Genomic DNA, 22842 nt, shown 5'->3' on the forward strand with positions numbered 1-22842 from the left:
CCAGATGAATAAATATAAAAATGACACAAACTGACTGCAGCTACTTTTTGTCCTTTCTGTCAAAAACCTTCATGTGACTCATGAGAGACACGTTTCAGCTGTTTGTGACAGATCAGAGGCCAACAAGTCATTTATAACACTTTCCATCATTGTTTAGCACAAACACATGTTGACACAGCAGCGGGGCCGCAGTGAGAGTCAGAGCGAGGAGATAAAAACTCCTGTTTGACCACAGCCTCAGTTTGTTCCTGCACTTCAAACACTTCCTGTTGTTGACTGGGTGGAGTCAGGAAGCCAGCGAGGCCCTGCAGGACTGAGACTGCAGACTGGGACGTGCTCTGTGATGGAGATCAACAGCATCACTGACTGTTTCTGTGAGGACACCATCATCCCAGCAGGGCTGTTTCCCAACAACAAGCCCTGGACCATCAGAGACCTGAAGCTGCTGCTGAATGAAAGAAGAGGATCTTCAGGTCTGGAACAAGGACGAGCTGAGAGTGTTAATAACGTTACTAATGTTCAGCTACACTTTACTAGGTCACATCTGTGACACACGTCACTTAAATAAAGAAGGAAATATTGGCTCTGTTTTATCTGCTGGGCCCAAAAGTGACTCCCTGTATTTAAACTGCTATGAATAACTTGTTGGTCTATAATATGTGAAACATGTGTCAAATGTCTCCATCATGAAAGATATCAGGTCATCTTGAGCCACAAAAACATTCCTATCATGAGGTAGAAGCTGGAATCAGTTTGTTGCAGACGTTTATATATCCGATATTTATCCAGTTAAAAGTTGAAATTCAAAAATGTCTTTTCAAGAGTCGTCTGTCCAAGAGGAGCAGAAACTGCAACAAATATAACAACAGTTATTTAAGGCTGTTTTAAATGGCCACAAAGGAGCAGATTGGTTATAATGCAGCTGCTTCAGAGGAATAAAGATGAAACACTGTTTTTATTTCATGTGTAACACCTTTCAATAATGTGTTGACTAAAGTCTATTGACCAGTATAAGTAAAGACATCACACACACACATGGAAACACTGAAACCTGTTTTTGGTGCAGCAGCGGTCCCAGCTGCTCGCCTTTATCTAGACTGGGTCGGCTGCTTATCTCAATATAATCAATGTTTAAAGTTTTGTTCTCAGTGTTTGTGTGTTGCTTCGTATAGGATCTCCCAGCATCATCACTGTGCTGTCCAATCATTGTGTGCTAGGTTATCCTTATAGTGCAATGTGTGTTTGCACAAAGAGAAGCATGTGTGTCAAATATAAATAAGCACAGAACAGAAAAAGCTGCTCGTTTCTTCTATTTAGAGTCAAGTTAGTGTTTTGTGTCTTTGTTTGAGGCCTAATGTCAAGCAGAGGTGTGTGTAACTGGACTGGTCTGTTATATGTGTGAAATGTGTGCTTCTCTTCAGCATCATCTTTGTCACTGCTGATTCCTTTGTGTCATCATTTGTTGAGAAGAGAGAACAGTTATAACGGAGGAGCAAAAGGAAGCCCTGAAATCTGCATCCAACAAGGAAGTGTTGTTCTCACCAGTGATCCCAGCAGAGGCCACTGGTTTGGCTCCAGTTGTTATAGATTCAATGATGTTGTTCCTACAGATACATGTTAGCATCTTTATTGTAGTAAAGTCTTGTAATGTGAAGATAGAAACAAGGCAGAAAACAGCTCCATGATCTGATCTTAATGATGTTGTTTTTATTTCTGTCTTTCAGAACTGGATTGGAAACTATCAAAGGTCTAAAAACAGCCTCAACCCTCCCAAAGAGCAAACTTTACACACGTCATCTTTCAGCTACAATCTTTGTTGCAGGGATCTTCTGCCAAACAAGGCTGAGAGAAGATTTCTTACAGCTGTCATGTTGATGCTGTTTCAATCTTTGGGCAAACACACTCATATATTAGGGCTGATATCAGGGCTGCACAAGTTCTTTGTGTTTGTGATCATGAATAATAGAAGTGTGCCTGTTGAAGGTCATGTTTGCTACATTATTATATGTCCTGTTATTGTTCTGTATTATATTCAGCTTTCAGCATCCTTTCCCAGCCCCCTGTGACACCATCCATACAAAGCCAATCTGACTGTGAGCCAATGTGTTTGATAGTTTGTGTTGGATCAATAGATTTGACAGACTTGGTTCATCCAGAGGGAAACAGTCCAAATTCAGATCTAATGAAATGATGGAGGCTGTTTCCTACCACGGTGCTAATGTGTGACTAACAAGGCTCATGGTCTCCAGCAGACAAGCGCCTGGAATGAGGTGAGCTGAGTGTTGCTTTGGTGGGTCTATGCCCACGTCATGCCATCAGGATTCATATTGGCAATAGTTCATATCTCTGTTCTTTAGTTTAGTGTTGCTGGTTTTTAGTTTGTTTTTTGTCTTTTTGGAAGCTGACACAGTCTCTATGGAGATGGGTTTTTGGGGGGGTAGCAGGAGGAGAGAAGCTGCAGAGAGGCGTGTAAGACTGCAACTCTGCTTCCTGGTCCCAACTCTGGATAGTCATATTTTGAGGGGTTTAATAAATTTGTCGATATTTCTAGAAATGAGAGCTGCTCCATCCAAAGTGGGATGGATGCCATCTCTCCTAACAAGACCAGGTTTCCTCCAGAAGGTTTGCCAATTATCTATGAAGCCCACATCGTTTCTGGGACACCACTCAGACAGCCAGCAATTTAAGGAGAACATGCGGCTAAACATGTCACTCCTGGTCTGATTGGGGAGGGGACCAGAGAAAACTACAGAGTCCCACATTGTTTTGGCAAAGTTGCACACCGATTCAATATTGATTTTAGTGACCGCCGATTGGCGTAACCGGGTGTCATTACTGCCGACGTGAATTATGATTTTATTGAATTTACGTTTACCCTTAGCCAGCAGTTTTAAATTTCCTTCAATGTCGCCTGCTCTGGCCCCTGGAAGACAATTGACTATGGTTGCCGGTGTCTCTAGCTTCACATGTCTGACAACAGAATCACCAATTACCAGAGTTTGACCCCCAGCGGGTGTGTCACCGAGTGGGGAAAAACGGTTAGACACATAAACGGGTTGGTGGTGTACCTGGGGCTTCTGTTTAGGACTACGCTTCCTCCTCACCGTTACCCAGCCGCCCTCTTTCCGCAGCTGCTTGGGATCTGCCGGGGAACAGCTAGCGGGGCCTATGCTATCTTCGGCTGCACCAGCTACAGGGGCCTGGCTAGCTACGGGTGAATGAAGGGTGCGAAGCCGAGTCTCCAATTCAGTAATCCTGGCCTCCAGAGCTGCAAATATGCTACATTTGTTACAGATATCATTACTGCTAAAGGAGGCCGAGGAGTAACTAAACATCTGACACAATGAGCAAGAAAGTGCAGAAGGGACAGGTGAAGTAGCCATGGTGCTAACGGGTCGGCTACGAGCTAAGCTAGCGAAACAGTACAGAGACAGTGAGTGAATACTTTGGCTATAAATTAGGTAGTGAGTACACAGAAAGTGTGCTTCGGATGAAGCACGTGAAGATTATACTGTGAAAAAAGAATGTATTTAAAAGTTGTTAATTAAACTGCTAAGCAAATAAGCTACTCAGAAACACCACTGTGTTTGAGCAGGAACAGGAAGTGATACTATACCACAGAGCGAGCGAACACCAAGTGACAGCGCCACCAAGCTTAGTGGACAAGATCATTGGCTCATTGTTGAATCCAGTGGCCCAGTCTGACCTCTGACCCTTTGCTGCAGGTCTTCTGTGTTATCTCCACTTTCATGTCTGATCTTCTGCTGTATCGTCCAAAATAAACATCTGGATCATTTCCAACACTTCAGCAGATCTTTAGTTTGGGCAAGCAGTACAAAATAACACATATTGTACTATACTGTCCACTTCCTGATCTTATTGGATCTGTGTGTGAGGTTGGTGAAGGAAACATGTTTACTGAGTGAATCGCTGCCATTAGGAACTAGTTTTTATATCACAGCCTAGAAATCACACAGGACCATTTCTGCAAGTGAAAAGTGTCATTGGAGGAAAATAATTGTATAGTTTGTGCGACTGTTGTTTGTAAATGAAGAATTGTCCCAACTACATGTGCTGCTGACCTTTGACCTTTTCTTTAGGTGCAGAGAGGAGTCTGTGGAAACATCCAGAACTGAGGCAGTGCTACAGATGTCTTCAAATAAAGTGGAGTATTATCCATGTTTTCTATGGATCACATCCAACATCCTGATCTAACAAGCCCCCTTTTTGTGGATTTTAGAGCCTCTGACTTTTGCTGCGTCTGCGCATCATTTCAAGCACAAGAGCAAGAAGTGGATGAAGAAATGGGGCGAGTGGGGTCAGTGTAGTGCATGTCAGCTGTGCTCACACATGCTTTCACAAAGAACATGTGTATTCATTGGCAGCATTAAGGTGCACTTTAGTCTTCATAATAATAAAGTATTCTGACTTTATTCTTCTGAATCCTCACAGTCATGTTGCAGCTCTGCTTTGCTTTAAGAAAATGTTCTACCAGGATGTTACTTTCCTAAACGTGTTCTCCAAATGTTCCCAAAGACTTTGTTCTAAGTAGTTCTACATGATGAAACATTCACACTGAGTTTAAGAAGGACACACAAACACCATCTGTCCTTTCATCATGTGTACAACCCAACTACATGTGCTGCTGACCTTTGACCTTTTCTTTAGGTGCACAGAGGAGTCTGTGGAAACATCCAGAACTGAGGCAGTGCTACAGATGTCTTCAAATAAAGTGGTGTATTATCCATGTTTTCTATGGATCACATCCAACATCCTGATCTAACAAGCCCCCTTTTTGTGGATTTTAGAGCCTCTGACTTTTGCTGCGTCTGCGTCTCATTTCAAGCACAAGAGCAAGAAGTGGATGAAGAAATGGGGCGAGTGGGGTCAGTGTAGTGCATGTCAGCTGTGCTCACACATGCTTTCACAAAGAACATGTGTATTCATTGGCAGCATTAAGGTGCACTTTAGTCTTCATAATAATAAAGTATTCTGACTTTATTCTTCTGAATCCTCACAGTCATGTTGCAGCTCTGCTTTGCTTTAAGAAAATGTTCTACCAGGATGTTACTTTCCTAAACGTGTTCTCCAAATGTTCCCAAAGACTTTGTTCTAAGTAGTTCTACATGATGAAACATTCACACTAAGTTTAAGAAGGACACACAAACACCATCTGTCCTTTCATCATGTGTACAAACGTGTTCAGATGTCAAATGTACCGTGAATGGATGCAAATGTGGATCGTTCCAATAAAATGAGACAGTTTTGTAAGTGGATCACAGTTTGAAGTTCATTGAAACCTATAAGAATATGTTCCAAACCAACTTTATCCAACAGGAAGAAGCATCAGGGGAACAGGAAACATTCAAACATGTTTACTGTAAGAACTGCACAAAGGAAGGAAACACAGTCCTACACACGACCACTTTAAAATGGACATTTAGCTTTTCAAACATCAGCTGCAATAACAACACTGTGCCCATTCTGATCAGATTGAATGATTTATAGAGATTTATCCATGTGCTGGAAAAGGATTTGATATCAACATATATGCAGATTAGTAGGAGCATTTTCTTCATATTGATTTAGAGTTCAGTTCTAGGAATATGTAGAATTAACATCTGTGTGCATGACAAGTGATGAAAATTCAAAGTCAGGCTTTCAAAGGACGTCAGAATTGGAGTTTCTATCTGTGACTGTCCCAGAGGAACCTACCTGAGGGATTATTAAAGATCTGTCTATCTAGAAAGACTTGCATTGATTCACAGTGTACAATTCTTTCTAATCTATTAACATCTTCCTCCAAATCCTGTTTCTGCTGCATCAGAAGGGCTCAAACCTCCTGCTGTTTCTACTGGACCATCAATTCTACTTTATGATGATCTTCAAAGATAAAAACGTGAGTTTATTTGTGAACTCTGTGAAATGCGTCTGATGTTTAGTTTGAACCAATCCTGTGTCAGCTGAGCCACATCATTGCCACGCATACAAATGGCTGCGTTCCTGTTCAGACCTGCTGGCTGTCAATGGGCTTCATTCCAGTTCAGACTGCCGGTGGTCGGCTGTAAACTCAACGTGGCTCCTGTGTTAGAAGAGACGATGATTTTAAATTTGCACATTGAATAGTTTCTTTCCAACATTGTGGAGCTACCAGCCCAGTATATGTAGCCCACAGTAGATGGAGTTATCAAGCTGCACTGACAAACATCAGGACTCATGTGATCCCTACATGTGGACCTTTCACAGATGATCCAAGTGCAGATTCAACTCTGCATTACATTTGACTTCAGCTGTTACACACTTTCATTTTCTAGCTGTGTCACTTCCTGCTTGTTGGATCAGAAAGTTTATCCATGTCCACAAATGTTTGCTGCATATTTGTATCATCTATATTTCCAGTCTTCATACAGCCGATATTTCATGTGGACTCCAATCTGCCAGCTGCCATCACGTTTTCAGGGTTCATTCAGTGTTGAAATGTAGGACAAACAGCAGCACATGTTCTCTGAATGTTTGCAGTCATTTTAAATGAAGCTGATACTACATGATACATTTTCCACAGTTATTGTCTTTGAACAGAGAATAATAAAGCCATCAAACATATACAGGCTGTGCAAATACAAACTTCTGTGGTGCATTTGATGACCTGCAGAGGAGAACAAGTCGGGCTTTTCAGCCCTAACACAACCTCTTTGTTCTCAATACTACAAAACCTTCAAAGGCTGATATGCAAGTTTGCATGAATCACCAACACAGTTGTGTTTGTTTCTAGTATAGTTATAAATAAGCTGATCAAATATCTGCTGACTGATTAGATCCAGTATCTATTACAGATGAACTGGATATCACAGCATGTTGTTAATCCGTCATATCAAACTAAACAGTGTTGCTGGTGTAAATATCCTCCAATAAAGTCAGATGAGGGCTGCTGTTGCCAGGTAACGATGATGTCACACTGGATCTTCTGATCTTTAGCATCGTAGCGCTCGGAGTCTGATGTTGGCTCATGTGTTGTCACCAACATGACGTTCTGCTAGTCGAGGCCTCACCTTAACCCACTGATGCTGATCACACAGACCCACTAATAGACCTGTTTTATCAGGTTTATGCAGCGTCACCATTAATGTCACATTTAATCAGACACATTTACATTACAAGCCCACTACAACCATTATCAACATTTAAATTACATTATACATCCTCACTGATTTAAAGTATTTTAACCTGATTCATTTCCACCTTAACAGTTCATTCCTCAAATCAAACGAGATATTTGACCCTCAAAAAATGTACCAACAAATAATTTTGCAATAAAATATTTATTTTCCAACTTTTCCAAGTCAAATCAAACAAGTGTGTTTAACAGTGAAACCAGAGTGGAAGCTGCTCATATAGAGTCCAACCCAGGCTAAAAGTAAGTTGAGTAGAGCAGCATCATCAAAGTGTCGGCTCTCTGAACACGGGGCAAGATCGCCATCTGCAGGACAAAACTAGTTTTTCATCGTACTGAATCCAACATCCATCCACAGTCTAATTTTTTTTTCCAAAGTAGTGTGTGTGTGTGTGTGTGTATATACATGTACATACAACCCTGCGTCACATCTTCTTATAACTGTATTTTTTTCTTGTCTTGTAAATTTGCCCTCAATCTTTTAATTTTTTAATATTATTTTAACCTGTGATTGTGCAGCATACAGCCCACACAAAGTTAACGAGTGGCTTTGACATGTAAACAGTAAACAGTGCTCCATGTAATACTTGGCTAGATGGCAGTAGCGTGACTCCCCAGTCAGCCTTTGACCAGTCCAGTGTTTCTGTTTCAATCATTTAAACATTGTGATATCCAGATAAGTGAAATACCCTCCACAGAACAGCAGCATGACTACATGATCTCCCTAATCCGGCGATACAGGAACAGCCGACTGTCTCCACTACTCCACTTTCTCTTAGCATTAGCCATGCTAAGTGTTTAGCTTGATTAGCGCTCTGGCTCGGCTCTACAGCTGCTTTAAGAAAAATAAAGTCGTCTTGTTTGTTGAGCAGTACTTTATCAATGTTGTTGCTTTGCAGGTAATTATACGCCTCGGTGCTCTTATAATTACACAATTCCTCGCCAACAACGCCTTCGGAAAATACAAGTCATTAATAATGTGGATGTAGCTAACATCGGGCCATAGTTTAAAGTCATCTACCGTGAGAAGTGACGAGCGAGGCGCTACTACTGAACTGTTCTTAAAGATTTTTAAAACATCTCTACTGTCTATACACCTTTAATGTGTTGCCATTTACACCAGGTAAAAACACCTGATTCATTCAGTTTCTCTGCTTTCACTTTGAATCATGTCAACATGAAGCCTGAACGTCTGTGATGAACACACTATCAGCATCACTGACATATTTCATCATTTAAAAACACTTCCTGTCACTGTGGTGGTTACAGTCACATCATGCAGTTTGTGCTTTGACCTCCAGAGGGCGACAAATCAGCACAGACAGAGAGCTCCATTCAAACTTTGCTGCCATCAGTAATAATTCTTCAAATATAATCATCAGTGTTTGAGCAGCTATGATATCAGGGACAATCTAGACATGTGTGACAATACTGAACATGTCACATGACACACCTTAAACATCATGTGATCCACTCTCAGTCTGCACTTTCATTCATGACTTCAACAGGTTGAAATGAGCTTTGAAGAAACATTCAGTGAAATAAATCTTTCATGGATTCATGTGAGCAGCAGATGAACTTTGTACCAACAACATCTTCAATAACAGAGTCTGAATGAAGCTCAGGTGTTGATGCTGCTCACTGATTGGATGCTTGGTTTCAGCTCTGCTCTCAGTCTTTCCTGCACAGGTGAAGGTAGAAAGTGTGACTGGATCTATAGACTGGAAACAGAGAAACATGCTGAACATTTGAAGCTTTGCAGCAGAAATGTTCATGTTACAAATACAGCAGAGCTGATCTGGGATCAGTGTGTTCACACCTGCAGCTACAACAAGGTTTCATGTCTCCACACGTCAGCATGTGAACTTTACTCTGACTCAGTCTGAGCAGTCAGACGGCATATTTTTAAAGTTAACACATCAGCACACACAGAGCTGAGCCCCTCCCACCTGTGCTGAGTTTCAGGTGGAGTCCCGCCTCCTTCCAGGAAGCAGCTCACCTGTGTGTCCGTTAGTGATGGGATTTCCGGCTCTTTTTAGAGATCCGGCTCTTTCGGCTCACTAAAAAGAGCCGGCTCTTTCGGCTCCGAACCGGATCTTCAGGTTGTTTTGTTGCTTTAATTATTTAATCATTAACAATAATATAAAATTATGCAGAAAAGGAATTACTAATGTAAAAAAAAGTGGTTTTATTTATATATGTTTATATATGGCCCCTAGAGACAAAGCACGTACAAACTCTAAAGCATATACAAACTCCAAAACACATTTCTAGCGTTAACTGAACTTCCAAAACAGAGCTACCCAGATCACTTAAATTACACAATTGAAAGCATGTGCGTATTGTTTGTGCATTTATAGACAAGCACTCATATTTATTCAAATAATTAAAAAAATAAATAAATTCATTTACCTGTTACTACCACACACCAAATCCAGTTGTTGATACTTGCTGGCTTGTGTAGCCACTAGGTAACAAAAGCTCAACACTGCACCCTAGCATCCTGGAGTACTTCTGTTGTCTTTTTTGTACGTGATTCTGAGTTTTTACGTGTTTTGGAGTTTGTACGTGCTTCTTAGTTTTTACGTGTTTTGGAGTTTGTACATGCTTCCGAGTTTTTACGTGTTTTGGAGTTTGTACGTGCTTCTGAGTTTTTACGTGTTTTAGAGTTTGTACGTGCTTCTGAGTTTTTACGTGTTTTGGAGTTTGTATGTGCTTCTTAGTTTTTACGTGTTTTGGAGTTTGTACGTGCTTCTGAGTTTTTACGTGTTTTGGAGTTTGTACATGCTTCGGGGTTTGTAAGTGCGTCTGAGTTTTTACGCGTTTTGGAGTTTTTACGTGTTTTGGAGTTTGTACGTGCTTTGTCTGTAAGGGCCACCATAAATATACTTTATTTATTCACTCCACATAAAATGTAATAAATAAATCATATAATACAAAAAACAACTATTTACATTTTAAACTTTTAACTATTTAAATTTTCAGCTTTTTCCTTTTAAACAAATTTAACGTGAAACAACACAAAACACTGCAAACCACAACACAATTAAATATAAATTAAAATATTAAAACAAAAAGAAGATGCACATTCTCTGTCATATGGGCCTGCATGATTTCTGAATCCTTTATCATCTGCAACTGAAAATAGTGGATGATTACTATACCTTTCTAATGTGACGTTGTTGTCCCTCACTCTCTTTCTCTCTGGCTCTGCTCCTGTGCTACTGCAAGTGTAACTAATGCCCCTCCCCCCCTCTGCCCAGCGCAAACTACAGGCCGCGCATGCGGAGTTTAGCGGAAAAAAGGGCGAGAGAGAGGGTGAGAGAAAAAAAAAAAAAAACCTCACGGCTCCCAATAAGGAGCCGGCTCGCATCGTTCACTTCAAAGAGCCGGCTCTAAGAGCCATTTCGTTCGCGAACGACCCATCACTAGTGTTTAGTGTCCAGGTGTGGAGTGGAGCTTGTTGTTGGTGTGTGAAGAAACTGTAAGTTTGCTTTTTTTCCTCCTTTAACAGTTTGTCTTTAGGAACTTTACTGTTTGTTCAGCTCATGTTTGATTTCTTCACACAACAAACTGTGTGTGTTTGTATTTCCGGTCTCTCCATTAAAGTCAGTGTGTAATGTTTCCTGGCTAACATCAGCTGTGTGCAGCTTAGTTCAGCACAAATCTGCCGCTCCATAGTTCGCGGTAACGGACTCACAGCTGGACCAACGAGGCCGAGTGTGTCCGCCACTCTGAGCTACGTTCGTGTTTGTGTACTTGTAGTTTGTACATTGTGAGTTCACTCAGAGCCCACAGAGGACGCAGCGTACGTGATGACGTCACAGCCCTTTACCTCCTTTACTGTCACTGATTAATATTTACAGACACCTGCAGAGCTCTGACGCTAAGCTAGCCACACAGCGTGCTAACGCTAAGCAAACGCTAAGCAAACGCTAAGCAAACGCTAAGCAAACGCTAAGCAAACGCTAAGCAAACGCTAAGCTAGCCAAGAACCCAGAGTGACGTTAAAGCTGAGTAAACACTGACCCCAGACCAGCACCGTGATAAAGTGAGCTGCTGCTGCTGAACCTGAACAGGTAACAAAGTGATGAGCAGTCAGGCTGCAGGTTTCTACCTGTTCATGTTTCTACAGTAGAATCACTTTGAAGTGTCTTTGTGCTGTTTCATCTTTGATTTGTGTTCATAAACACTCAGAGAAACATCACGTGACCTCATCAGGATCTGTGTTGGTGTGTGGGGCTGTACCTCAGCTTTATATTGTTACATGGTCATTTGTTCATTTTACACAGTAACATCAAAGTAATGTTATGAGGAGTAATGAAGTAACGTACTCCATTACTTTTAATTAAAGTGTTCTGTGTAATATGTGTAAAAATGACTTTTTGAGTAATGACCAACACTGATCACAACAAAGAGGAAATGCCTCCAACATGCACAAACATTTGACCCACAACATGCAGTTAATGTGCACAAATGTCTTTGATATGCTGCTCAGTGATGGTGGTGACTGTCAAAGCAGAGCTACTGAGAATCAATAAGTAATATCAATGATGGAATCAGAATCACTAAATTCTTATCATCCCTGTCAGTATCATACATGTGCTGTATAATGTGATAAATGTAGAGGTGCTGACAGTGAATCAGTGTGTGTGCAGTTCTCTGCAAACTCAGCAGGAATAATTAGTGTGAAGCTTTAACTCTGCTGATCCTCTTTGAATCATGGATCAGCTGAAACGTTTAAAATGTTGTTCACACGTGTTGGACTGACTGAAGCTTCCAGTCACAGTGAATCAGTGTGTGTCAGTGAATGCATCGTGTGTGCTTCAGGCTCCATCTAGTGGACTGATAGTAGAGCAGCTGATGGCAGCTTCCTCTGCCTCACACTGCTGTCTGACTGCATTCAGCTGACACTGAGATGAAGCAGGAAAGAAGCAGCTGATATTTGGACAGCACACATGATGGAAAGGAGGATTTCAGTTGATGTGCACATGACTGATTTGTGTTTCCTCTGCAGGTGAAGGTAGAAAGTGTGTGTGAGCTGAATTGAGCAGCATGGATCAGTGTGAGGACAGAGAGGAGGGAGTCCCTCCCTCTAAAACCACTCTGTGTGGGGAACATGAGAGCCAGACCAAAGCTCAGAGGTGAGATGACCATCTCTAACTGTCCATGACTCTTCTCCATGTCACAGCTCAGCACTCACATCACTGCTCCATCATTATTCACAGGAAGAAACAAGGACCTCCACCCAGCTCTGTGTCCTCTAAGAGCAAACGGGTGAAGCGTTTCTTTCGTAATTTAGGGCGAAAAAAGTCATCTGACGAAAAGTAAGTTCATGTCAGTATTAAAATGTTTGAAATTTTAATCAGCTTTTTACTATTTGACAATTTATACTTTATTTATACTTTTTATATAATGTATTGGACACATTGGATGTGACACATGTTTCATGTTCACTTACTTTTAGCGTCAATCAGAAACCACCCAGCTCTGTGTCCTTACAGAGTGACTGGTCTGAAGATCGTCCCATTCATTTTAAAGTCCAGCAGGTGTCTGCTGCAGAGAGGTGAGCTGTTAGTTGATATCTGTCAATTTGGCGTCTGATTTAAATGAACTGCTCATGCTCAGCCTCTCTTTGGGGTGATAGAGGTTTTCTAAGTATACAACAACTCCTGTGGTTGCAAATTAAAAATAAATTTTTCTTCTCTGATAGGATCAAAGGGAGACCTGTCAAACCTGAACCCAGCTCTGTGTCCTTAAGGAGTGACTGGTCAAATGATCGTGGTATTCATTTTAAAGTCCAGCCTGTGTCTGCTGCAGAGAGGTGAGCTGTTAGTAACATGAACTCTTTGATGTCAGTGGTTTCTTCCACCTGTCCTCGTCCTCCTGCTCCACGCCTCCACATTAGTGATCCTGAGTGGTAGTCACAGAGGGACTCGGAGCTCTTTCTGAATGATGGCTCAAGTGGTTTAGCAGACTGCTTAGCCTCAGCACCAGGCCTCTTAACACTGGTTTTATTGACACTTTTAATCTGTTTGTGAAATCATTCCTTTTATCCCTGAGCCCACAGAGTCCATCCCAACTGCTTAGGAAGCCAAATCCTAACAGCTTTCATTCGGTCTGGTCTCAGACACAATGATGAAAATATGTCAGTGTTTCTGACCACAAACGGATTCTGTCTTATGTCCAAAACAACCTACTAGGAAAAAACCAAGCCTACGTGCCCATGTACTTTTAACAACTCCAGTGTGATAAAATGCTTCTGATTTACCAAAAACCCTCTAACTGATGCGAACGATGAGGAGTTTACCGATATGTTTATAGTTGCACAAAGACGTCACAGCAGATACTGTCAGCAATGTTTCTGATACTTTTATCTTATAGATGAGTAAAACTGCAATGAATGGTTAAGTTCAATGTTTTTGTGTCATTTCTTTGTTTTCTTTTTATCTGCTTCCTGGATATGACTCATTAATAAATAATAATTACTAAAAGGCTTTTGGAAATCACAGTAATCTGTTTCCTAAAATAGTGTTTAGCAGTCTTTATTTCTGGTCTTGTATTTTGATCAGCATAGAAACAAAATGAACTACATCATCTAAAAAGCAGAGATGAGATTCTGAGACCACCTGAGTGGAAGCTTTCTACTACTAAATCCCCAACATACAAGCAGCAAGCCGAGGGAATACTAAACTACCCACCCCAGCTACTGCCTCTTAGCAAGAGTAACTCCAGACTGAGACAGTCCAGTCCCTCTCCAGGAAACTGGTTCTTGTTAGCTGAGCCTGACTATATACCTGAAGGCCTGAAGGTACCTCTCAACCTAGTAGTGATGGGTCGTTCGCGAACGAAATGGCTCTTAGAGCCGGCTCTTTGAAGTGAACGATGCGAGCCGTGAGGTTTTTTTTTTTTTTTTTTTCTCTCACCCTCTCTCTCGCCCTTTTTTCCGCTAAACTCCGCATGCGCGGCCTGTAGTTTGCGCTGGGCAGAGGGGGGGAGGGGCATTAGTTACACTTGCAGTAGCACAGGAGCAGAGCCAGAGAGAAAGAGAGTGAGGGACAACAACGTCACATTAGAAAGGTATAGTAATCATCCACTATTTTCAGTTGCAGATGATAAAGGATTCAGAAATCATGCAGGCCCATATGACAGAGAATGTGCATCTTCTTTTTGTTTTAATATTTTAATTTATATTTAATTGTGTTGTGGTTTGCAGTGTTTTGTGTTGTTTCACGTTAAATTTGTTTAAAAGGAAAAAGCTGAAAATTTAAATAGTTAAAAGTTTAAAATGTAAATAGTTGTTTTTTGTATTATATGATTTATTTATTACATTTTATGTGGAGTGAATAAATAAAGTATATTTATGGTGGACCTTAGAGACAAAGCACGTACAAACTCCAAAACACGTACAAACTCCTAAGCATGTACAAACTCCAAAATGCGTAAAAACTTCAAAACACGTAAAAACTCAGAAGCACGTACAAACTTCAAAACACGTAAAAACTCAGAAGCACGTACAAACTCCAAAACACATAAAAACTCAGAAGCACGTACAAACTCCAAAACACGTAAAAACTCAGAAGCACGTACAAACTCCAAAACACGTACAAATGACAACAGAAGTGCTCCAGGTTTCTAGGGCGCAGTGTTGAGCTTTTGTTACCTAGTGGCTACACAAGCCAGGAAGTATCAACAACCGGATTTGGTGTGTGGTAGTAACAGGTAAATGAACTTTTTTTTTTTTTTAATTATTTGAATAAATATGAGTGCTTGTGTATAAATACACAAACAATACACACATGTTTTCAATTGTGTAATTTAAGTGATCTGGGTAGCTCTGTTTTGGAAGTTCAGTAAACGCTAGAAATGTGTTTTGGAGTTTGTACGTGCTTTTTGGAGTTTGTATATGCTTTAGAGTTTGTACGTGCTTTGTCTCTAGGGGCCATATATAAACATATATAAATAAAACCACTTTTTTTACATTAGTAATTCCTTTTCTGTATAATTTTATATTATTGTTAATGATTAAATAATTAAAGCAACAAAACAACCTGAAGAGCCGGTTCGGAGCCGAAAGAGCCGGCTCTTTTTAGTGAGCCGAGCCGAAAGAGCCGGATCTCTAAAAAGAGCCGGAAATCCCATCACTACAACCTAGCTCAGGCTCCTTCCCCACCAGAGAGCTGACATGTCCCACTTGCTAGTCTCAGTAGCCAGGGACCAGTCTGCCAGGATCTCCACTCGTGGCCACCACCCAGCACACACTTCACCTGACCCCTATGGCACCATCTATTGGTAGGGGGCCTACAGGAGGAGAACTTCTGCACAATCTTGTCAAATTTGAATAGTTTTTAGCAACAGTCAGTTAATGATTTTGGTAATAAAGAAATGTGTTCACAGAGCGAGGAAGAGGAGTGGTGTTTGTGAGGATGAGCAGCTGTCCTGCTGTGCTTTGTGTCAGGACGTCTTGAAGGATCCAGTCTCTTTTTTTTTTTTTTTTTTTCCTGTCCCGTTTGGTTCTTTTGCATCAGAATTATTGTCTAAAGGCGAAGAAAGATGCCCAACGGATTTACTTAACCAAATGGACCATCCCAGCCTTGCCGTAATGGTCCATTTGATTCACCTTTTATTGTTTATTTTATTTTTTATTTTCACCTGCTAGATACGGGACACACTTGACTGAGGAAAAGAAAGAGGGAAAGAAAAACGGCGGGGAAGAGGGGTGGGGATAAAGGGCAAAAATCAAAAACCAACAAAATAAGCAGACAAAAAAATACATCTATCAATCACCTGGATCACCTGTTGAGAACGACAAAAAAAACAAGGAGAAGAAAAAGAGAGCAATACAATAAACAACATCACGATGATATATGTGAATATAACAGTAAATACTAAATATAAAACATTATTGTGCAGCACGAAGGATCCAGTCTCTACCAGCTGTGGACACTGGTTCTGCAGACAGTGCATGTCCTCATACTGGGACCAGTTTGCTTCATCAGGAGACTCCTCCTGTCCCCAGTGTGGAGAAAGATCCAGAACCAGAGCTGGACTGCAGACAGCCAGTCAGAGCAGCTGTGTACAAAGTAAGACTGAACATCTGTCTGCTGATGGACTCATTTCTGAAAACTGGACTTCTTGTGTTGTTCAGACATTGAAGAGTTTTCTTTCTGTTTTTCTTTCTTTCAGCAGATGTTGGTCTGCAGGAGGTTTTAGATGAACATAAGATCAGTCTGAGGAGGAGATGTGAACGTGTGACTGAAGGAAGTGATGAAACAGGAAGTAGAACCCTCCTCAACACCATCTACACTGAGCTCTACATCACAGAGGGACAGAGTGAAGAGGTTCATACCCAACATGAGGTGAGGCAGCTGGAGACAGCTTCCAAGATGGACGCCCTCCATGACACTCCAATCAGGTGCCAGGACATCTTTAAAGCCTTACCTGACCAACAGAGACCCATCAGAGTGGTTCTGACCAACGGCGTGGCTGGTGTTGGAAAAACCTTCTCAGTGCAGAAGTTCACTCTGGACTGGGCAGAGGGCTTGGAGAACCAACATGTCAGTGTGGTGGTTCTGCTTTCATTCAGGGAGCTGAACCTGATCAGAGATGAGCAGTACAGTCTTCTGGAGCTGCTCCATGTTTTCCATCCAACATTACAGAAGGTCACAGCAGAGAAGCTGGCTGTCTCTCAGCTTTTGTTCATCTTTGACGGCCTGGATGAAAGCAGACTTTCATTGGATTTCACCAACAGGAAGCTGCTGTCTGATGTCACACAGAAATCATCAGTCAGCCAGCTGCTGACAAACCTCATCCAGGGGAATCTGCTTCCCTCGGCTCTCGTCTGGATAACTTCCCGACCCGCAGCAGCCAATCAGATCCCTCCTACATGTGTTGACAGGTTAACAGAAGTACGAGGCTTCACTGACGCCCAGAAGGAGGAGTACTTCAGGAGGAGATTCAGTGATGAAGAGCTGTCCAGCAGAATCATCTCCCACATGAAGACATCCAGGAGCCTCCACATCATGTGTAGTATCCCAGTCTTCTGCTGGATCACTGCTACAGTTCTGGAGCACATGTTGACTACAGAGCAGAGAGGAGAGCTGCCCAAGACCCTGACTGACATGTACTCACACTTCCTGCTGGTTCAGACAAAGAGGAAGAAGAACAAGTACCACGAGGGACATGAGACGAGTCCACAGGAGCTGACGGAGGCTGACAGGAAAGTTCTTCTGAAGCTGGGGAGGCTGGCGTTTGAACATCTGGAGAAAGGAAACATCATGTTCTACCAAGAAGACCTGGAGCAGTGTGGTCTGGATGTGACAGAGGCCTCGGTGTACTCAGGAGTTTGTACAGAGATCTTCAAAAGAGAGTGTGTGATCTTCCAGAAACCAGTCTACTGCTTTGTTCATCTGAGCATCCAGGAGTTTCTGGCTGCCGTCTACATGTTCCACTGTCACACCAACAGGAAGACAGAGGTGCTGAAGAAGTTCCTGGGGAAAGACTGGAATAAGGAGGATGGTGGTCATAGTGATGATGATGATGATGAAGATGATGGCCATAGTGATTATCCTCTGGATGATTACCTGTTGAAATGCCTCCAAATTAAACAAGAACGTCCTTTGCATAACAGAAATTCATTTCTAAAGAGAGCCATGAGAAAATCCCTCCAGAGTGAAAATGGCCACCTGGACCTGTTTGTTCGCTTCCTTCATGGCCTCTGTCTGGAGTCCAACCAGAGACTCTTAGGAGGTCTGCTGGGTCAGACAGAGAACGGTCCAGAAACCATCCAGAGAGTCATCAACAACCTGAAGTGGATGAACAGTGATGAAACCTCTCCTGACAGAAGCATCAACATCTTCCACTGTCTGATGGAGATGAACGACCTCTCAGTACATCAGGATATCCAAGAGTTCCTGAAGTCAGAGAACAGATCAGAACAGAAACTCTCTGAGATCCAGTGCTCAGCTCTGGCCTTCATGCTGCACATGTCAGAGGAGGTTCTGGATGAGTTTGACCTGCAGAAGTACAACACATCAGAGCAGGGACGACAGAGACTGATTCCAGCTGTGAGGAACTGCAGAAAGGCTCGGTGAGTCCAGATGTGATCATTAACATCATTAATTAGTGTAGATTAGTAGTTTAGTTCTTCAGATATACGCAGTACTAAACGACTCTCCTTAGTTTGAGTTTCTCAGATAAAATGTGTGTGTGCACTTACGCTGTGTGCTGTAGACTCACATCTACATGTAGTACCTGTGTGGTGTCATCAGGGGGCAGTATTTTAAACCTGCTGCTGTTGTTGGTCATTCAGACGCTCCTGTTAGAGAGACAGAAATAAGAATCTATGAAGAGCTTCTTTGTAGTAAAGTGAACTCTGATGTTACAAACAGAGACAAATATCCAGAGCAGTCACCGTCTGAGCTTCTCCTGACTACAGACACAGTTTAGTGGCATAAACATGGTGAGTGAGGATGAAGGTGCTGAGGAAGACTCTGGTTTAGTGTGATTAAAGTGTGATGTACTGATGAGTGACAGTGCTGTGGGTCAGAGTGAGGCTCAGAGGTGAACCAGCTGTGCTCTCTTACTGCCCACAGTGGGACAAACTGAGTGAGAAGACACTGCTGACATCTGGACTGAACATGTGTCAAATATGTGAGCTGATGTCACAGCAGCTCATGGATTCACTCTCATTCCTGCTGCTGCTCCTAATGTCTTCATGTCCTCATTAATCACAGAGCTGATTGTTCAGTGTTTAGTTGTTGCTGCTGAAATGTCGTCCCTATTTTCTGCTGATGGAATTCACTGCTGTGTTTCTGGCTGCTGTTTACATCCCCGAGCTAACTTCCTGGCAAACGACATGATGTCATCAGTGTTTTATAGACGGTGTGAGGTTCATGTTGTAACCACAAAGTGTTTGTGTCCGTACGCTGCAACCTTCCACACCATCCTTTATTGTACAGACTCAGCAGCAGCTCCATGGATCCCAAATCCAAGACTGGAGAACAGATTTGAAGTGTGTCCATGCAGTCACAGCTGTTTCCACCATGTTTCCACTGATATTGATCCTGTTCAATGACACGTTTCATATCAGTGAATATGTTCTTTAGGACGTCCACTGACATGTTTAAGTGTCCTGCTGGAAATCACTCAAATAATCCATGAAATCCATGAAAAATCCTTTTAGTGTTTCTAACTTCACCCTCTGTCCTCTCTCTCTCTCCATCCTCCTCACTGCTTCTTTCACTGATAATCACACAAACATCGTATTCATAGGGCTGGGCGATATGGCCTAAAATTCATATCATCGTATAGTTTGAAGCATGTGCGGTAACGATATATATCACAATATACTCTTTTCTTCTGTATAACGTATTTTCCACACTTAAAATAATTTAATTAATTACTTTAATTTTCTCAAAAATCGAGAGTGTGCCTTATGTATGAATTGTGGTTGTGCTTACTGACCTCGAACCGATTTTGGCTGCAGAAATCTGTTAAAAAATGTTTTAGTACAACTTTGGTAAGCCGCACTGGTTGATGGATTGTCAGAGCATTACGGCTGCCGTAGGGAGGAGCTTCACGGAGTAATCTGGGTCCTAAACTCCGTCTGTTTCAGGTCCCAAAGTCAAACGAACACTGAGAGTTAAAAACTATCTAAATTCTTTCATCTTTAATTAAATCATCAGCGTTGCTGCTTTACCAGGTGTAACAATTAAGTTTAACATCCATGAAAACAGAAGTTATCACATTTAACAGTGTTAGAAGTTAACAGGAAGTTAGCTCGCTAGCTTACACCTAAACATTTCATACCATGTTCTGACTGAGAGATTTTTGAAACTAATTCAAACGTACAGCTCTGCTGTCACTTCCAACATAAATGAAGACAGAAAACTAAACAGCAGTGACGTTTGCAGGGTTACTGAAGTTGGACTACCTGGTATATAATGTTGTGCTACGTGATTGCTAGCGACACAGCTATGTTAGCATAACATTAGCACAGTGAAGCTGGAGGATGAACGCCAACTTTTTTTCCACTCGATAAAAGTTAACGTGAGGGATTCTGGTGGTCAGGGACAAATGCAATCGCATAGCAGGATGCTATACACGGGCCAAACTGAGCAGCAGCGAGAGAATTCAACATTAATGAATCAATAGTCGTGTCCAAATTCATGGGCTGCATCCTCCTGAGGACCTGGCCTTTGCGGTCTATGTGGGCCGGGTCCTCAGAAGGTCGGGTAGGCCGGAAGTAAATGGCTGGGGAAATTGGACGGTCTAGCCTTCAGATTAGCATCACCGCTGTCTCGGTGGAGTTCAATAAACTCAGCCGTCTGCTCCTTGCTATCTTGTACTAGTGTTTTATTTTTACTTTGTTTTAAAACATGCTAACTCTCTGCTTGTATATGATCACCAAATGCTGCTAGCTTTAAGATCCTCTCAGTTAAAAACTCTTTATTGCAATCGTGGATATCAGGGAACCTTCTCCCCACCGCTCCTGTCAGGAGTTCCAGCTTGTCTCCGTTGTGTTCCGGTACCTCAACTGAGAGGGCGCTGTAGATGCCGTGAGAAACGCAGTGGCTTATTGGTGAGAATCAAGGCTACCTGGACACGATTTCGAAAAATACCTCACCCTATCCCGACTGGATGTGACCGCGTCAACTACTGGCACTCTCTGGACATGGCTTACACTTGCCTGACACCTGTTGTTGGGCTTACGACAATAACCCCTCGCCAGCGTCCCCCCCGTCTTCGCTCAGGTGGAGTAAACCCTCAGAACCTACGGCCGATAGGTCGGGCATCCGCTTCGGCCGTTGAGCCACCGGTACCATTAAGATTAAGTCTTGTTAATGCTTGATCGCTAGCAAACAAAACGTTTATTCTTAAGGACTTCTTTACTGATTGGGAACTGGATCTAATGCTTATAACGGAAACTTGGCAGAGAGTCGGTGAGTCCAGCTGTTTTACTGAACTTTAACCGCCTGACTGTGAATATCTTAATGTGCTGAGGATGACTGGGCGTGGTGGTGGAGTAGCAGCTGTTTTCAGGAAGAAGCCCTCTTGCAAACAACTCTTAACTCATTCGTATTCTAGTTTTGAACTTCTGGCGTTTGAATTGGGGCATCCCCACCCGACACTCGTTGCAGCTGTATACAGACCTTCAAAATATCACAAGGATTTTACCCAAGACTTTTCAAACTTCTTAGCTGGAACTGTGCCATTAGAGTGGTTCAGGTCTGTCTGACAGGACCTTCTCTGTGAGCTTTGGAGATTTTATCTCTTCCTCAGCTCCCCTTACTTGTGGTGTTCCCCAGGGATCTATACTGGGGCCAATATTGTTCTCCATTTATATGCTTCCTCTAGGTCTAATTTTTAGAAAATATAACATTTGTTTTCATTCATATGCCGATGATACTCAGATCTATCTTCAACTGAAGGGAAATAGTCCTGCCTCACTAGATCCCTTACTTCAGTGTCTCGGTGAAGTTAAATCTTGGATGGCCTCTAACTTCCTTAACTTCAATGAAAACAAAACCGAAGTGATAACTTTTGGACCAAGCGGCAATCCCAGCACCTCTAATTTTAGCCTGCACAGTCTTGAGCCTTTTGTCTAATCGCATGCAAAAAATTTGGGGGTTATATTTGACAGCAATTTCACCTTTGAAAAACAAATTAGCTCAGTCGTACAGCGGTCCTTCTTCAAACTGAGGCTTCTATCTAAGGTGAGGTTATTTTTATCTTTTAAAAACTTCAAAGGGGCGATTCATGCTTTCATTATATCCCAGCTGGACTATTGTAACTCCTCATATGCTGGAGATAGCCAGACCTGCCTGGCAAGGCTGCAGTTGGTCCAGAATGCTGCAGCTCGTCTTCTGCCACTAAAGGACGTGAACACATTTCCCCGGTGCTTGCCTCTCTTCATGGGCTCCCTGTCCGCTTCAGAATTAACTTTAAAATTTTATTGTTGACCTACAAAGCCCTGAATGGACAGGCTCCCGGGTATTTGTCTGACCTCTTGCAGACTTATACCCCCTTAGATCTCTTAGATCAAGTGATCTTTTGCTTTTAGCTATACCAAGGTTGAGGCTGGTTCATAGAGGCGATTGAGTATTTGCAGTCGTAGTGCCTAAGCTGTGGAATAATTTACCCCTACATATCAGACAGGCTCCCACTGTCAATCTTTTTAACTCTTATCTTAAAACGCATTTTTATTTACTGGCTTTTAATACAGCATGAGAGTTACTTTTTATTTTATTAGGTATGTTGTATTCTTGTACAGTTTTTTTTATTATGTATGTTGTATTCTTGTACAGCACTTTGGTCAGCGCTCCTGTTGTAATTAAATGTGCTATATAAATAATTAAACCATAACTATAACCAAAAAATATAACAGGACACTGGCGTAAATTCTCGACCGTCTCACACTTCTGTTTAATCAGTTTTCTGTTTGACGTTTAGTCAGCTGTGTAAAAACCAAGGAGGAACCCACCCGATGGATTAATAAAGTTTTATTTTATCTAATCTAATCAAATAACTTTAATCTCAGCCAAACCGATTTGTTCACGAACATTTTGAGGTTGTCTAAGTGACTTATATATTACGTTTAACCCGAGTAGCGAAAGTCCGCGGTGATCTGAAAATGATGTGCCGGGAGTTGTGCCATTCTCAGCCGCATC

The 22842-nt window shown here is 42.0% G+C and overlaps 1 protein-coding gene across 9 annotated transcripts in view; it reads left to right on the forward strand.

The window, feature by feature from the left end:
- Positions 1-22842, forward strand: part of LOC146498592 (protein NLRC3-like) — a 126496-nt gene that overhangs the window by 52034 nt on the left and 51620 nt on the right. For 3 of the 9 annotated variants that reach the window (XM_085139906.1, XM_085139911.1, XM_085139912.1), the window contains exons 1-7: positions 10559-10655; positions 12189-12315; positions 12400-12498; positions 12639-12737; positions 12885-12995; positions 16085-16254; positions 16358-18260. In XM_085139906.1, the coding sequence (XP_084996032.1) occupies positions 12227-12315; positions 12400-12498; positions 12639-12737; positions 12885-12995; positions 16085-16254; positions 16358-18260 (2471 nt within the window). In that variant the 5' untranslated portion in view covers positions 10559-10655; positions 12189-12226. Of the gene's footprint in view, positions 1-9166; positions 9185-10557; positions 10656-12188; positions 12316-12399; positions 12499-12638; positions 12738-12884; positions 12996-16084; positions 16255-16357; positions 18261-22842 lie in introns of those variants that run through there. The other 6 variants (XM_085139907.1, XM_085139909.1, XM_085139914.1 and 3 more) reach the window with 6 other exon arrangements.

Source organism: Neolamprologus multifasciatus, chromosome 18 (assembly GCF_963576455.1).
Source record: "Neolamprologus multifasciatus chromosome 18, fNeoMul1.2, whole genome shotgun sequence".
NCBI classification, from domain to species: domain Eukaryota; kingdom Metazoa; phylum Chordata; class Actinopteri; order Cichliformes; family Cichlidae; genus Neolamprologus; species Neolamprologus multifasciatus.